At 36.2% G+C, this 18273-nt stretch overlaps 1 protein-coding gene across 10 annotated transcripts in view; it reads right to left on the bottom strand.

Moving 5' to 3' along the window:
- The window catches only part of LRRC7 (leucine rich repeat containing 7), a 493923-nt gene that overhangs the window by 353670 nt on the left and 121980 nt on the right, over nt 1–18273 (bottom strand). The window contains exon 2 of one of the 10 annotated variants that reach the window (XM_070405359.1): nt 14841–14916. The exons of 8 other annotated variants lie outside the window; for them this stretch is intronic. In XM_070405359.1, the coding sequence (XP_070261460.1) occupies nt 14841 (1 nt within the window). In that variant the 5' untranslated portion in view covers nt 14842–14916. The remainder of the gene's footprint in view (nt 1–14840; nt 14917–18273) is intronic. One more of the 10 variants, XM_070405360.1, reaches the window with a different exon arrangement.

The raw sequence follows: 18273 nt of genomic DNA, 5'->3' as shown, positions 1-18273 counted from the left end.
TGCTAAGAGAGCAGGATGAATGATTTCTGAGATGGAAAACTTCTGCTGCAATAGATGCATAATCCGACAGAGTAAAGCTAAATGCCTTTGGAAAAAATTACAATTTTAGCAAAGATAATATTTCTCTGCATAAAATAAGGTTAAGTATTGAGAAATCAGTGGAAGTGGTTTTTAGTGCTAGAAAATAATGCTTTCATGGCTTTAAAAAGAGGAAAGTTGGGGATGACAATGCCAAAATTCACAGGAATCCTGCAACATTTCCCCACCATTATTTAGAAATAAAATTAAAAATACATTTGGATTCACTTGTACCTAAGATAAATGAATTAGGTACTCAGTTAATGAAAATAAGGAAACATGAGCAGAACATAATAAATAACCAAATCATGTTATTACCCTTGTTTACTGGACAACAAAAACTTACTTCACTGGCTTAATTTTCACACTCTCTTCTCTGTCCCTGGGTGAATAATGTGCCCTCTCATAGAGGCTGAAGAAAGGCAAGTTCACAGAGAAGTGGAACAAGGACCAATTATAAGCTTAATTGCATGTCTAACAGGGAACATCAAGTATCATCAGGAATCTTGCCAGAATTCCATTAAAGGGCTTTGGATTAAGAGTCAGGAGACCTGAATTCTAGTCCCAGTTTTGCCATTTAAGAAGCCACATGATCTGAGTCAAATAATTTTTTCTTAAAGTGTCCTCATCTATAAATAGAGTACAGTGGTCCTCATTGCTACAATTCTCTAAATTTACCATGCCTTAAATAGGAATATACATATGCAATGTATTTTTTCTTTGTTATTTTCTTCCCAAACCCATTGAGATCTCATCCTACACTGGCCACTCCCCTAGGAATTAGATCTAACTTGTAGAGAGCCTCTGGATCAATTCCGAAGCCATTGACTACCTCCCACTTACTCAGGATTATATGGAGACCATATCTATAATAATAAAACTATAATATGCTAATTATACTGGACGACCTCCCAGACGAAGCCGGAGCTGTGAGGGAAGCCCAGGTCCCGGATGCCTGCCAGCAGCCAGAGGGAAGCCCAGGTCCCAGGTGCCTGCTGGCGGCCAGAGGGAAGCCTGGGTCCTGGGTGCCAGAGGGAAGCCAGTGTCAGCAGATGGGGGAAGGAAGGCCTACTCTTGCACGAATTTCGTACATCAGGCCTCTAGTCTACATAATAAAAGCCTAAGCAACTGTTACGGTGGAATGACCAGAATGACCAGTCACTATGATGCTCCCACAGGGGGAGTGCCATTCAGCCAAAAGCCAGATTCACAGCTGGCGAATGCAATGGCAGTGGCAGGAGCCTCTTCCGCTTCTGCTGCAGGCGGACATCCCCTGAGGGGTCCCGGACTGCAGGCCGGGATGAGGGACACCTCCCCCGCCCAGTGCACAAATCTCATGCACCAGGCCTCTAGTTAACAATAAAGATAGTTTATATCTAAGGTGTTAAACTGGTTTACTCCATAGAAGTATATTGTGATGAATGTATATGTTTAAAGGAACATGTTGGTTCACCTGAGTCTTTATTCACATCTAATTTTTGAGTTCAAGAAAAATGAATTATTTTTGTTTATAAAAAGGAGGTAGAGCCAACTCTTCTTTCAATTTTTCAAAAATTAGAGTAAAAATATTGCAAGTATAGTTTAAGCCCAACTGAGCATTGCAGAAATTCTTTGTATCTTCTTCAACATAGGGCTCCAGTATTACACTTATTGGTACTTCAATCTATTTTCTCTCTAAATAATTGTCTCTGTTTGTCAATATGAAACAATCTTTATTTCATTCCCTCACAACAGAATGTTAACATATAAAACTTTAAAATAACTCCTATTTTACAGTTCCTAAGTTTGGACAAGATATTTAGATTAATTCTTTCTAAGCTTTTTTAATTGACTAGGACTTTTGGAATTACCATTATTACATATTTTAATCATAATTGTTTACATCTTCTTTGGGACAATTAACTATGTGTATGCTGCCTATTTTTCACTAGATTGTACAACAATGTCCACTTAAAAAAATTTATTGATTTGAGAGGAAAAGAAGGAGGAGGAGGAGGAGGAGGAGGAGGAGTAGGAGGAGGAGGAGGGGAAAGAAACATTGATTTGCTGCTCCACACGTTTATGCATTCACTGGTTGATTTCTACATGCACCTGCTCAGGATGGAACCCAGAACCCTGTCACACCAGGACAACACTCCAACCAACTGAGCAACCCAGCAAGGACGACAATGTCCAATTTTTAAAAACATTTAAAAAACCTATTAAAAATCAGTTTATCTGCCATAGTGTTAAATATTTCCTTTATTTAAAAGAAAAACAACATTCTCTTTATTACATTATATGCCAAACCTTTTTAAAGAAAGCCAGTATTTCTAAAATCAATTGTTTACTTCTACTACTAAATTGGAATTATTTTTGCAAATGGTAGTACATTTTTATTGAGAGATTGTTTTTCTATCTTATTATACTTTCTAGGCATTAATTGAAGAATAGTTCCATAGTTGTATAAGGGAAATCAAGCAAAATACTGTATAGTGTTTTTTTAAATAAATTAGCTACTTTGCAATAAAAAATGTCATTTTTTTCTTATAAAGGGAAAAAATTTAGGAAGGTATAGAGGACATTTTCACATTTTTACCTAGAAATACCAAATAACTTTCTGTTCCTAATAAACAAGATCTTTCAATATTGTCATTCCTATTTCATAAGTGTGTATAAACTGGTCAGAACATCTGATGTTATTCTCTTATCCTCGAAATTCACCAGAAGAGAATTATTGGATAGATTTGCTATAATTCACAGGTGGAGACCACTTTCAATAAGTTTAACAATGCGCATTTTGTTCCAGATAATGGTTTTTCAATTTGTTATTTGACAGAAAAGTGAACACCTTTCAAAATTACAATCCAAGCAAAAATCTACCTTGGAAAATGGTGTCTAAATGCTTTGTCTTATCTATTTTTTTTAGGAAGTTAGGTTAGGTGCAAATGAGGATGCTAACAAAATGTCTTGTCCTGCTCCCACATTTTGGTAAACAATAATACATTTATACAATTGTCAATATCTGGCTTATAAACATACCCTTTAACAATGTGTTGCCTTTCCTTAGACACAGCTGCAAAACTGTAAGTTAAAATTCACTTCTCTCACTTGCCAAATTAATAATAATATTAATGGAGTTACAGATTCTTGACTGCAAATAAAACTTGTGTTTTTTTCCTGTTAGAAAAAAAGTTGATCTGCTCCCTTAAAATGAAAGGAAATGTCCTTACTTTTCACATTTCCTTGGCTAATAATCATGGGAGAAGCTGGAATCTGGAGTCCAGGGTTCTCTTTCCAATTCTCTTACTGTCCACAAGGGCAGACATCTTGATGTAGTAATAACTACCCCATCTGTCTTGTTCACAAGGAGAGCACTGCACAGTAGGCAAAGCCAATGAACTGCAGGATGGCTTTATCCTTCTTCCCCTTGCTGCATATTTTATGGCCTTTAATGTGGCTTCATTCCTTGTTAAAAGCATTCTCCAGGCAATTTGACAGATGGAACTGCGCGTGTGCGTGTGTGCGTGTGTGTGTGTGTGTGTGCGCGCGCGCGCGCTCTTATATGGTATTTTCAAAGCAAGAACAAAACTGCCTTTTCAAACAGTCTCCAGTTAGAACTCCATAAAGTAGTGCATGCTTCTGTTGTTTCTTTTTTTTGGGGGGGGGGGGGGCGGGGGGTGTTTTTTGGTTAAATGGAAATTTAACATACTTCCAAAGAAACCCTGCCAAGACATTTAAAACATTAAACTATTCTATTCATGATTTTAAAAAATATTCATGATTTTAAATAAAGGGTCCCATGTATTCTAAAACTAATAATAAAACTGCCAGTGTTTACACATCCCAGGTGATTGCTAGAGACATTTGATATTGCATTATTATGAACCCCGGTTCATAAGGATACAGGGTGATAAATGTGGTTGATATGATGATATAAATGCATGTTGACTCAAATCTCTCCTGGGAACTATTTTTACCCCGTCCCCATACTCAGAGGTGCTGTAAATTAATAATATCCAAAATGATGAACAGTTTTTATTTAACCTTTTTCTATATTCATGAGCATATAATTACGGTAAGATTTCATGTTTATAATCATACTATCTATGTAGCATCTCCTAGTTAAATGTAAAGGCCCAGATTAAATATGTAAAACCAGACTCTTCAATGCAGTCAGAACCTTGCAGGGATATATCAAGTCTTGGCTTGTAATTTCTAAATTCCTTAACTTGGAGCTCTCAGGGGGAGCCTCTTTCCTAATGGTAACTGATCTGGAAAAGGCAATTCTGTCCACTATGGTTATTTTTCATAAACATGCATTAATGAGGGTGGCTACAGGAATGCACTTAGGCCTCCATCTGCCTCTATAGTACAAGACAGATTAAGAGTAACAATTAATAAAGAACAGTAAGGGGGCACATAAGTCAATGAAGTATCTATCTCTGAAGAAAATCTGTCAGTAAAGGAGTCAGCTGGCAAGAAGATGGTGGTGGGGAAGACTTTGGAAAAGAAGATTAGTGGCTGCAATAACAAAATCCCTTACAGCAAAGTATTTAAACAGTAGCCTAGCCTTTCACATTCATTTTCTCCACTCTCTGCTGGGATGCTGGGACGCACTCTCCAGCCCAGGTCCCTTGCAGGAGGAAACCATTCACTCTTCCAGCTGCTGGAAGGTTGCCTGCTAAAGGCTCATGGGTGCCTCCCTCTCTGGGCACTGCCTTTTGGTGAAGGAAATGATCTCGCTTAGGTTACATTCTCCAACGACTGATTGATGTTGGTTTAAAAGCCCAGGCACCTTGCATCACTTTGGCTTTATTCTGCAAGGCTTTCCCAGCTGGAGTGCTATCCATAGGCTCTATCGAGGCCTCTGTTGCAATCTCATCATAGTTTAATTTCTCTCCCTACCTGACACTCCCAATAATCCTATCTTTATCTCAGAGCTTGTTTCCAAGGAACCCAACCTATAACACACCGAATTCCTTAATCTACACTGTTGTGTAGCTCTCTCACAGGCACCTACAATGTCAACCACCAGATTCCATGAACTCTTAGGTTTCTTTGCAGCTTTTATTTAACTGTTGAGCCATTTTTTCCTCTTAGTACTCTTTCCTTGCTTCCATGAACTCCCTTTACCCTCATCCTCTTCCTGCCTCTCTGTTATTTGTTATTTTTGTCACTGGAGGATATTTTTTTCCACTGAGTTTTAAAGAGAGTAGAAGGGAGCGGGAGAGACAGGGAAAGAAACAACAACGTGTGAGAGACTCTTCAATTTGTTGCCTCTCTTATGTGCCCCAACCAGGGCTGGGAATGGAGCCTGTAACCCAGGTATGCACCCTTGACAGGAATCAAACCCGTGACTCTTCAGTCCATGGGCCACTGAGCCAAACCAGCCAGGGATAAAATATTTTTTGTATTTGTTTATTTTATTAACCAAGTTTTGTTGGTTCTCTTCTGACCTGGCTTTGTATTCTTTCTTGGGAAATCTCATTTACACCGTTGGCTTTAGTTCCCATCTTTATGGTAAACCTCCTGAATGCACATCTTAAGCTCAAATATCTGTTCTTTGTTATAAAAGCTCACTTGGTATTGTTCCCCGGATATTCCCTGGCTGTTCCTGATAGCCATTTTCCTACCTGCTACCATGAGCCCCACCAATCTACCCTTCACACTATAGCCAGAGGTGACATATTCAAAGCAACAGTACTGATGGCTATTGTCATTGTTCGATTGGTGTTGCTTTAATAAGGAGTTGTTTTATCTCCATTTCATAAAGCTATGACTGTGTAGTTTCACAATGGTGATAAAATTGTATGATGTTCGCTCTGCCTAATAATGTCTTTCATGCAAACTTTTTCCTCCTGGTACTACAGTAGAAAGAGAATGGTTCTACGAGTCATATAGAAATAAATTGTGCTACTGGTTTTCCCTATAGTAACTAACTGTGGTAATCGTGTAAAAATAATCACTCAACAAACTTCCCTGCAGTTTAGAGTCTCATCTCTGTTATAGTCATATCGTAAGGGCCAAGTGAGAAAAATGTGTGTGTAATGTACTTGGATGACATAAAACTTACTCAATAAATGTCAATTTCCCTCCCTCTGCCTTTCTTTTCCTCTCCAGGTCTGGTTTCAGCTATGATTTAAACTAAACTCAGTTCCCAATTTCAGCTAGAAAGTACTCAACTAGACCACAGGTAGGAACTGGGCTCAGTGTTTAGCACAGGAAATTGAGGAATTAAGTCAGATGAAGATAGCAGCATTGGAAAACCTTTCACCTGACATCAGAACACCTCAGGCAACAGAAGCCAGGTTGCTGGCTCATTCAGAGATACCCAAAGCAGATCTGGCCAGGAGCCTGTGGTGTGCAGCTGGCATTAGTCTCTCTCTGCCCATTATGGCCTTGAGAGTCAAGTACTGTTGTGTCCACTTCCCTGATTACTTCTAGCTTCCTTCTCATATGATCGCTACTTTGTGGCTCAACCAGCCTTCAATGACTTTCTTCCCTCTCATAATATTTATAATCCTTAGACACTAAAGTTGCGTACTGGCAATACAGGACCTGAAGAATTGTCATTGATTTCATTCATTAGATTCTGAATGCCTGTCCACATAGATGGCACCTATAACATGTACAAACTAGTCATCATTTTTAGGTTATTGTTCATGGAAAATGTATTATTTTTTAATTTATCTCTGAATGTCCAGCAAACACAATTACTGATACATTCTCAGTAGAATATGCACTTGGGCACTTGGAGGTGATTTGTGGTTAGTTTTTTTAGTTTTGTTTTTTTTGGAAGCCAAAAAAAATGAATAGATAATTATTTGAAATAACAGTTCAACAACAGCAAGTCTCCATAGTATATTAAAAAGATTTTATTTACAAAAATTCAATAACCACACAGTTTTGTAAGTTTTGTGGGTCCTTCTGCCTGCCATTCACAAGTATAGACCTCTGGGCCTTCTCATCTCAAAAGAGAAATGACCTGTTTTAGATAATTAAAAGGAATCTGAAGAGGATTTTCACTTTTATGAAAAAACTGTCATTACCATAATAATGGAAATCTTTCATAAAAGTGAAGTGGCTTTCAGAAAGCAGGGGATACTCTGTTTTATGCCATACTGGCCTTTACAAAAGATGTCACAGGAACATTCTATTTTTGGGTGATAGAGATAAAAACTAAAGAGGAAGTCTTAAAAGTCATGTAAACAACAACAAAAAACAACTTGATTAAAAATAGGCAAAGGAGTGGAATATACATTTCTCCAAAGAAGATATACAAATAGCAATAAGCACATGAAAGGATGCTCAACATCACTAATCATTAGAGAAATGCTTATACAAATCACAATGAGATACCACCTCATACGTATCAGGATGGCTACAATAAAATAAACAATACACCAAAACACAAAATAACAGGTGCTGTCCAGGATGTGGAAAAATCAGTTTGCTTATTCATTGTTGGTGAAAATGTAAAGCGGTGCATGGTCACTATGGAAAGCAGTATCACGGTCAGTCCTTAAAAAATTAAAAACATACCTTATGGCCAAGCAATTCAACTCCTGGGTATTTATCTGAAGAAATCCAAATTATCAACTTGAAAAAAACATATGTACCCCTAGGTTTACTGAAGAATTATTTACAATAGCCGAGCTTTGGAAATAACCTAAGTGTCCACTGATAAGACAATTGGATAAACTATGTTGTACATATATACAGTAGAATATCACTTGGCCATAAAAAAGAAAGAATCTTACCATTTGCAGCAACATGGATGGACCTAGAGCAGTGATGGTGAACCTATGACACGCGTGTCAGAGGTGACACGCGAACCCCTTTTTTTTTTGGTTGATTTTTCTTTGTTAAATGGCATTTAAATATATAAAATAAATATCAAAAATATAAGTCTTTGTTTTGCTATGGTTGCAAATATCAAAAAATTTCTATATGTGACACAGCACCAGAGTTAAGTTAGGGTTTTTCAAAATGCTGACACGCCGAGCTCAAAAGGTTAGCCATCACTGCTCTAGAGAGTATTATGCTTAGTGAAATAAGTTAGGCAGAGAAAGATTACCATGTGATTTCACTTATATTTGAAATCTAAAGAACAAATGAAATGAACAAACAAAGCAAAATCAGACTCATAAATACAGAGAATAGTCTGATATTTGCCAATTTGGAAGGGTATTGGGGTCTGGGTGAAAAAGTTTAGGGATTAAGGTAGCAACAAAACAAAAATAGTATGGGATGTAAAACTACAGCATTGAGAATATAATCAATATTGTAATAACTATGTATGGTGCCAGATGAGTACTAGACTTATCAGAGAGAATCATTTCTTTATTATATAAATGTCTAACCACTATGCTGAAATGAATATAAAATAATATAGGGTGTCCCCCCCAAAATGTATACACACACTTTGAATAATTATAAAGGCAGTGTTTATTAAATATATTTCATTAACAAAATTGAGCTATTAGCTGTTAAAATATGTATATAATATTTGGGGACACCTGTATAGAATATCAACTGTAACTAAAATATAAAAATAAATTAAAAATAGAATTATTGTATAATCCAACAATTCTACTCTGGATATATACCCAAAGAATTGAAAGTGGAAATTCAAAGAAATATAATGTTCATAGCAGTATTATTCACAACAGTTAAAATGTAGAGGCATACCACACATCCATCAACAGATTAATAAACAAAAAGTGTGGAATATAGATAAAATATTATTCATACTTTTTAAAAAAGGGAATTCTCAAGACACATGCTACAATATGGATGAACCTGGAGGATATTATGCTGTGTAAAATAAGTTAGTCACAAAAAGACAAATGCTGTACAATTCCACTTATCTGAGGATCTTAGAGCAGTCAAATTCATAGAGACAGAAAGTAGAATGGTGGCAGTCAGGGGGTGGAGGAAATGTTGTTTAATGGGTACAGAGTTTCAATTTTGAACAATGAAAAAAGTTACAAAGATGGATGGCTGTGATGGTTGCACAACAGTATGAATGTACTTAATGCCACTAAACTGTACACTTAAAAATAGTTAAGATTGCAAATTTTACATTAGGTGTATGTTAGCAGAATTAAAAATAATCTTTAAAATATTTAAAAATCATTTAAACAATAAAACAAATAATTATCAAAGGAACACCAATAAGACCGAAGACATTTTTAACAGAAAAAAAATGGAAACTACAAGACATTGGAATAACATCTTTGAAGTACTGAAAGTCTATAACCAGTAAAAATCATATTCAGAAACAAAGATGAAATCAAGAATTTTCAAAGAAATAAAAACTATGAACATTTATTTTCAGTATACTGGCACTAAAAGAAATATTAAAGAGAGTCCCAAATGGGGAAAAAATATTCCCAAGTGGAAAACAGATATGCAGGAAAAAATGAAAGACAGTGGAAAAGGTAAATGTGTGTAAATATAAATGGATCTTGACTGTACAAAATAATAACAGAAATGTCTTGAGTGAGGGGTAAGAATCTCTAGATACATGTGTCACAATAAGAATGATAAAAGATGGAATTAAAGTCTCCTAAGATTCTATTAATATCAGGTTATTGCTAAAACTAATATCAGGCTATTTGTTTAATATATTATGTTAAACCATAATAAGTCAAGGATAAATGTTGGACTCTCTAGAGTAACCATTAAGATAAATTAAAGAATATATATCTAATAAGTTAATACAGAAAAACATAGAATAGCAAAAAGAATTGAATTAATCCAAAATTCAATAGAAAGCAATAAAAAAGAGAAAAACAAACCTAATCAGATAGGTTATTAAGAGAAAATAAAGAGTAACATGATAGATATAAATCCAATTATATCAGCAAATAATTATAAATGTAAATGAATTAAATATTCCAAATAAAAGATCAATATTACAGACTAGACTTTAAAAAGTCTAGTATATGATGTTTACAAGAAATCATAAATATAAGAACACAAGAAGACTGAAAGTAGAAGGCTACAAAATGAAATACATGCAATATATAGATGATGTATCATAGAGCTGTACACTTGAAACCTATGTAATCTTATTAATCTTAGTAACTCTAATAAAGTTAATTAAAATAAACACATGAACATATTAACTAAGAGAAAGCTGGCAGTAGTTTTACTAAGAACAGAAAGAGTAGAATAAACAAGAATAATCATTAGAAATAAAAAAGAACATTTCATAATGAGAAAGTGGTCAAACCATAAAAAATGTAAATGTTAATCATTATATCATTTGGGTGGCTTTTCAAGCAACTTTCTTCATTATGCTTTCATACATTGGTTGAAATTTTTACAATAAGCATGGATTATATAACTGAAATAAAGCAATAACACTATTTTTATTGTGGACAAAAAAAAATAAAGCAGTATAAAGACTTAAGAGCAATCTGTTTCTAAATGAAAAGTCTTAAAAGATTTGTTGGCTATTCTGCCCTAGTTACAATCATGAAAATTAACTCTATAGTACTAGGGAAAGAAAAATAATAATAGTACTAATGAAGACCAGGTGGAAAAATCTCACATAAAAGTGTTATACTTGCTCAACTAGTGTGGCTCAGTGGTTGAGCACTGACCTATGAAACAGGAGGTCGCTGTTCAATTCCTGGCTGGGGGACATGCCTGGATTGCAGGCTCGATCCCTAGTAGGGGGCATGCAGGAGGCAGGTGATTAATGATTCTCTCTCATCCCTGATGTTTCTATCTCTCTCTCCCTCTTCCTTCCTCTCTGAAATCAATAAAAATATATGTTGTTTTTTTTAAAAAAAATGTTTTACTTATTTTCCTCTTAGTCTTTTGTTTATTTAAGGATTTAAAGACAGTCAAACAATTCTGGGTGTACTTGCTGCAAGAAGGTAATAGTATGTTAAAAAGAATGTAGAAATAATCCACAGGGAGAAAAGCATTCATTCTTTCATTCAAAAATATCTTATAAGTTCCTACTATGTGCCAGGAACTATTAGCACTGGATGGATGGATGGATGGATGGATGGATGGATGGATGGATGGATGGACAGACAGATAGATAGGCACATCTATGCCCCCGGTTTTTGACAGAGCTCATTAAACCTTTGTAAATTCCTAAGGGATAAAGGTACTAGCAGAATCTTTTGTTCTAACATTTGGTCATTGATGCCAGTTCCTGACACAGGGTTCCTAAATCTCTTGGAGCTTCTGGAGTGATAAGAGTGTCTTTTGTTCTAATGAGATGACTCTGGTTGAACTTCTGCATGGGTCCTGGTTGGGAACTGGTCACCTGAAAAACCAAGCCATAATTAGAAGCTTGGAATTTTCAGTCCTACCTCCCATTCTACAGGAAGGAAGAGGGACTGGAAATGGAGTTAAAAATTGGTCATGCCTACATGAGCAATCTGCCATAATATCTCAATAGTATGGGATTCAGAGAGCTGTCAGGTGGTGAGCATGTCCCCATTCCAGGAGGATAATACACCCCAACTTCTCAGGGACAGAAGCTCCTGTGCTCCGCACCCTACCAGACCACATATCTATTCATCTGGATGTTCATCTGTATCCTTTATCATGGCTTTTAATAAACAGATAAATGTAAGTAAGTTTTCCCTGAGTTCTGTGAGCTGTTCCAGCAAATAACAGAATCCAAGGGGAGGAGGTCATGGGAACCTCCAATTTGTAGCCAAGTTGGACAGAAGTTGTGGGTAACCCGGAGACCTGCTACGTGGGTTTGCCATCGGAAGTGTGTGTGGGTCATCTGAAGTGACTGAGGGCTTAACCTAGGAGATCTGATGCTTCTCTAGGTAGACAGTGTCAGAATAGAGTTAAATTGTAGGATGCCCAGCTGGTGTCACAGAAAATCGGTTGTTGTCTGAAGTCTTGTGAGTGTGGTAGTAGTATGAGAGTAAAGGAGAAATACTGCAGGAGGACTGGGATTTTCCTAACAAAGATGCAAATAGAATATCTGTCAGCCTGCTGAGGGAAATCATTTATGAGATGGCTGAATGAAGTAATAATAGGGTATATGTATTTGACAGGATTACCTAGTAATGAAGATATCCTTAACCAAGGTACATTCAATTGAATTAGCTATTCAAATTATGGGATGTTTTAGGGTGATTGCAATAGAAAGATTTCCTGAGAATAAGTAAATCTGACTTATTAAATCTGGTTTAAAAAATGTAAAACCATCCAAAGATAAATCTGAACAACATAATTATATCATTGGGCTTGATGTAGGAAGGAGATAAGGTAAAGAATAAAGTCACTATATTGAAAAGGATTCATAAGTCCGTCTGGCCTTCAAAGTTAGATGCTCTTCATTAGGGCTCCCAATGACTGACTAATTGTGATGCCCAAAAGCTTTTGCTCTCTCAGTCATCTTCCTCCTAGGTTTTTCAGCAGCATTTAACAGTTAATGTCTATGAATCTGCCTGCTTTGTTGTTATTTTTTTTAAACAAAACATAAACACTGGAAGTCAGTTTTACTCTTACTTTTGATTATTGCTCAGTGTTTTTGTGGTTCATTCCACTTTTGATGATTGAATATTGATCCTAGGAATTGTACCTGTGGTAATGTTCCCCTTTACCCTGTATATGTTTTCTGCCTGATTACATTCTGGTGGCCTCAATCACTATCTCTATTCAGATAAATTAAGTCCATATGTCTTCTAATCCTAGAGCTTCAGTTCTGAATTTCCATCATCCCTGTGAGATACCCATTTTGCTTTGCCACAGGCACCTGAATTTCACTGTCTAAAGCTAGCATTTTAATATCCTCTGTGAAAGTTAAGTGCTCTTCTTTTAATATACCAGATCTAAAATAATGGGATCCAAGTCAAGCTTCTGTAGAATACAGTGAAGAAGGTATTTCTTTCAAATCAAAGTCCTGTTCAGTATCTCTACTGCCGCCACATTAGTTTGATTCTGAAATTGTCCACCTGGATTACTGAAAGCATCAATTACCTGGTCTTCCACCACCAGACTCTCTCAACAGTCTACCAGATGTTTCTCCTTTTTTCACTAACTCTTCTTTTAAGCTCTTCAATGCCTTTTAAATTATGATCTTCATTTCCTTCTGAGCTAAAATTGATGTTGACTATTACCAACATATTTCTAAACACATTTTTTTTTACAATTTTCTCTCCTTTATTAGAAAGATAACCCAACTGAACTCTTTTAAAAGTCTTAGAATTTTGAAAGAGCTTTTGCTTTCCACTGCCTCATAGTGCAAGCTTGTATCACTGTATAACAACCCAAGAGAAAAACTCTAAATTTATAAACCAGATACATTAAAGGCTAGTAATTTACATTATAATGATCCTTCTCTATTGAACCATTACTTAGCATTCTTGTTATCAAGATATATGGCTCCAATTGTATGAATATTTATAAGAGTTTATATGTGAGGTACTTATTATCCATGGCGTCATTTATAAAGCCGTAAAAGAAGACAGAAAGGGAAGAAACTTCTGCTGGCTTATATAATTCTTTAGGAACTGTACTGTTGTGCAACTCAAACACAATTTTAAACATTTTTATAATTAGAGAAACTTCTACTATTATAGGATTTTTAAATATAAATATAAAATGTGCAATTTCTAAAATATTTTTATTATAGATAATGCCATCATTTCTTATACAGTACACTTCTCTTTATAAATATATTTTAATCATCATTACCACTGAAAATTCTTGTTAAATTAAGAACTAACTGTGTTAAGTTTTATCTAAAAGGAGGGTGGGAAAGACAGGATGAAAGAAGGTGAAGAGAATAGTCAAAGAACATATATGCATAGCCTATGAACACAGACAATGTGTGAGGGCCAGAGGGAGGGGAGGGCAGGATTTGGGTGACAGAAGGCAAAGGTAGGGAGAGAAATGGGGGACATCTGAAATAATACCAACAATAAAATTTTTTTAAAAAGATGTATGTTATGTATATATAAATGTATCGGTGTGTGTATTAAAATATGTATATCATGTGTATATAAATGTATCAGTTTCTTAATCCATATCCATGAAAGATTTGAGGTAAATACTTTCTAAAATCTTTTAGCCTTAACATTCTGATTCTATTACGATTTTCAAGATACATTTGGAGAAAGAATAAACTCCAACAACTTTAATGTGAAACAATGAATTTTTCAAAAATGTTTTTTTTTGCCATTTAAATAATCTTATTTACCCTTCCCACGTTCTTAAATCCTCTTCTTAATCCACTCATCCAAACACTGCATTATTTCATTACTTGAAAATGTCAGTAAGTACTGATAAATGGAAAAATCCTGCTTTGTGTCTGGATTTCATTTGATAGCACCTTGAAATTTTGAAATGTAACCTTCAAAAGTGAATGTAATTTACTTTAGTCTTAAAGTATGGTTATAACATAATTTCTATTAATGGTTTATGAGAGGAATTAATATATTTACATAGTAACTAAGTATGTCATGAGGCATACGGAGAGTCTTACTCTTTTTTATAAAGAAATATATTGTTGAATTGGGGCTCTAGAAATAAGACCTGAGAGAGGATACAATATTTAAACTTATCTTTTTGACCAAAATAATTTCATTAATATTGACAGAAAATTGTTTTCCTGAAATTCATAGCTACTATTTTCTTCCTATTTTTATAATATAATATATAGTTAACACAAATATTACTAAGTGTAAATTTTAAATTATAAGACTATTTGGTTATTATAGAGTAAAATTCTAAGAACACTACTGAATTCTACATATTTAAGCATAGCAAAATAACATAATATCTACTTGCTAGTTATTCCTGTCTCTGCAGACTTCTAGGTTGTGACCACTTTGACTTGCATTTTTTTCATGTAGCGGGCTCCTTTAAAAAAAAAAAAAAGAAAATTTAAAAAATTTTAATTAACTGTATTTATAAATTGACAAATACATCTAAATGAACATAATAAACAAGAATGGAATGTGAAGAGCTTACTCAGATGTTCTTCTAATCATCAGGTTACACATCCTATCAGAATAATTCTGCAAACACTATATTTTAAATATTTGAGCTGTGAATATATATATTCAGGGTGGAACAAAAGGATGATACTATTTTCCAATATTCCTTTTTAATGCAACACTTCAATAGCAGCAAGGAAAATTTTTTGTATAGTGATTTTCCCTCCCTTCTTGTTTTATTCCTAATAACTAAATAGTAAATGAGCAATGTATTTTCCTTGTTTTTAAAAATTATAAAAACAGAGTTTCTTTAAAAATATTTCATAAATTGGATTTTTACAGGTCTCAGTTGCCTTTTCTTCTAATTATTCTGAATAAATAAAGTTTTATGTTCTCACTATTACACCTTAAATGCTGATGTGGTAATTCCTAGTGACCATTAAAAATTGTTTTGACACTGGCACTTATTACATGTTTGTATATTCATAGTTTAATGTGTTTCCTATATTATAATCATAATAATTAATCCTAAAATAACTATATGTGTTTGTAATTATTAAATTTATTTTAGAAAAGTGATTTCCAGCCCAGCCAGTGTTGCTCAGTGGTTGAGCATCGACCTATGAACCAGGAGTTCACGGCTCAGATTCCCAGTCAGAGCACATGCCTGGGTGCAGGCTTGATCCCAATTGTGGGTCGTGCAAGAGGCAGCCAATCAATGATTCTCTCTCATCATTGATGTTTCTATCTCACTTTTCCTTTCTAAAATCAATGATATATATATAATACATTGACTTCCATGAAATTAATGAAGATATCCATATTTATTTAGAATTTTAGTTTTTACTCTATGCATTTACAAACCATGGTTGATAGAGGAAATAAAGAAAAAAACTATACCTTGAAATTACTTGTTTGAATATTTGAAGTAAAGCCTTTACATTTACAAAGCCCAAGAATCTCTATATACTAGTAGTTACTAGTCAGGACTCCAGGGAACCTCCACTTATTAGTGGAGCAGAGAAGTATCTAGTCCATGCACAGAGTCAGGCAGTGCCTGGTATGTTTTAGGAGTCATAAGGGAAGTTTTATTGTTATACTTTAGTGCAATTTTCTAATAAAAATTTTAAAAGGGGAGTGAAAGAACCAAGAAAATACTGAAGATCTGCTTAATAAAGTCAACTGTATATAGTAAAACTTAGTTACTTTTTTTTTTTAACCTCTCCTTGAAATTAGAAGAATTTTTTGGGAATAAAAACTATAGTAAAATATTAAATAGCAATTAAAATGCGGGAAATGAGTTAAGTCGGCTCGCGTGAATTGCGCGTACTCCGCGGGAGCCGTCTTAACTCCGTTCATATAGATTTGCGGTGGAGTGCGGGAAACGTGTAAACTCGGGCCGATTGTAACTGCGTATTACCAAATATTTGTTTGTTTGCCGTTCACAAAGATACCTACCTGCGTATGCAAACCGCCATCTTATATTTTGGCGGGAAATTCACCCGACACCGTAGTGTTTTAAAAGTGTGGTTTTGAACTCTATATATAGTAGTTTGCTTTCCTCAATTTCTGTCATTTGTGACCTGTTTCTTTGTCTCTGCATTTTTTATGCTTCCCTGTGTTGATACAGTGGCTTTCTGTGCAAGGTGTCCTATAGGGCCCAGTGGCTCAGCCTTCCCAATTACCTGACGTGGACACTCTTGTGGGCTGTGTGCACAGTCTTGTTGTAGTTAAGCCTTGATTGTTGTAGGTATCACTGGGAGGAATTGACCTCCAGGCCAATTGCCTGTGAGAATCAGCTGTGTCTGCGGTGAGAGAACTTCTGTGCTGGAAACACCCTTCTGGGGCAAGACTTGCTTCAGTGGGGCTTTGGTGCTCACTGAGTCTGCCCCCTGAGTGTGTCCCTTATGGATCTGAGGAGTTGTAATCTGGATGGTCCCACTCTGACCACTAGGTACACTGGCTCTTGGATCTCTAAGGAGGTGCTAATTTAGCCTCTGCCTGAGGCTACCCAGCAGGAGCTATGGAGAGATCTACAGATTCTTCTTCCTTGTTTGGGGTTTGGAGGTGCCCAGATGAGGCCCAGCTGCTGTGGGGCCTTGGGCCTTCTTTTGGATGTTCTGGGTCTCTCTGACCCAGCTGCAGTTTTTTAGGTAATTTTCAGATTGCAAAGGGCCAGGCCTTTCATATGCAAAAACCTGTGTGCACAGCTTGGGTTGGGCAGGGTCTCAGGGTATCAACAGGGTGGAGAAAACAGCTATGGTGCTCCTCAGTCCTACCCTAAGAGGCCCGGTAATCGCTGCAAGCACCTCTGAGAGAAAGCCTCCCTCGAGTTCCGATGGATGCCAGACAGTCCAGTTTCTCCCCGTATGAGTCTGGGTCCCCAGAGACTCGCCCGGAACTGCAGTTCAGAGCAGCCAAGAGCTTGAGACTCCCTCCCGATTGAAAAAGACAACCATGTCCTCAGTTGCCAGCCCTTTCCATGTGCGCCTCCATACCTCTGCACTTTACTTCCACACCGCACCTCCTCTGAGTCTCAGTGTGCTTTTCTCTTTCCTTCTAGTTGTACAATTTCCACTCAGCCAGCCTTCCTGTGGTGCTGGATGATGCCCATTTTGTCTTTTAGTTGTATTTTTGAACTAGTTGTGCGAGGCAGCAATTTCCGGTGTTTACCTATGCCGCCATCTTGGTTTCTTCTCTGTTGTCCATTTTAAAAGACTTTTTGATTGGGAGGACCTTTGGAAAGGTCCCTTGCTTTGGGCCATAACCCATTTGTGGTACTTCTGGTTTCCAGTATTTATTCAGCATCCTTGAAATATAACCTCCCGGACCCAGTTCTTAATTGTATGTAAATGATACCATCCCCTTCATCCCCCCCCCCCACACACACACACACATACACACCATTCATTGTATGCGTTAGGTGATTGCTAATTCCCACTTGCTTGCCCTCCTTATTGCAGCCCTTTCCTTCCTGCACTTTCCAGACCTTTCTGTGGCCTAAACTGCACTTAACCCCAGTTTGACCTGCCTCTTTTACTTGCTACTCAAAAGCAGGAAATGCATATGAAAAGTCCTTAAGGCATAAGTTCCTACTTAAAAACCTGATCTCCCAGGGGCAAGGACCTGTTCCGATATGCTGCTAATCAGTGTTTATCGCTCTGTAGGCACCGAAATATTTAACAAGTATTGCTGCGGCACTTGAGATATAGCTGCACAGTAAATGGGCCAGATTAGGATGCCAAGCGCTACAACTCCCAGCTTCACATCTTAATTATAA

This window comes from Myotis yumanensis, unplaced genomic scaffold (assembly GCF_028538775.1).
Source record: "Myotis yumanensis isolate MYYU_CA2020_CCGP unplaced genomic scaffold, mMyoYum1.0.hap1 SCAF_2, whole genome shotgun sequence".
Lineage (NCBI taxonomy): Eukaryota > Metazoa > Chordata > Mammalia > Chiroptera > Vespertilionidae > Myotis > Myotis yumanensis.
This window is presented reverse-complemented; position numbering and strand designations above follow the sequence as displayed.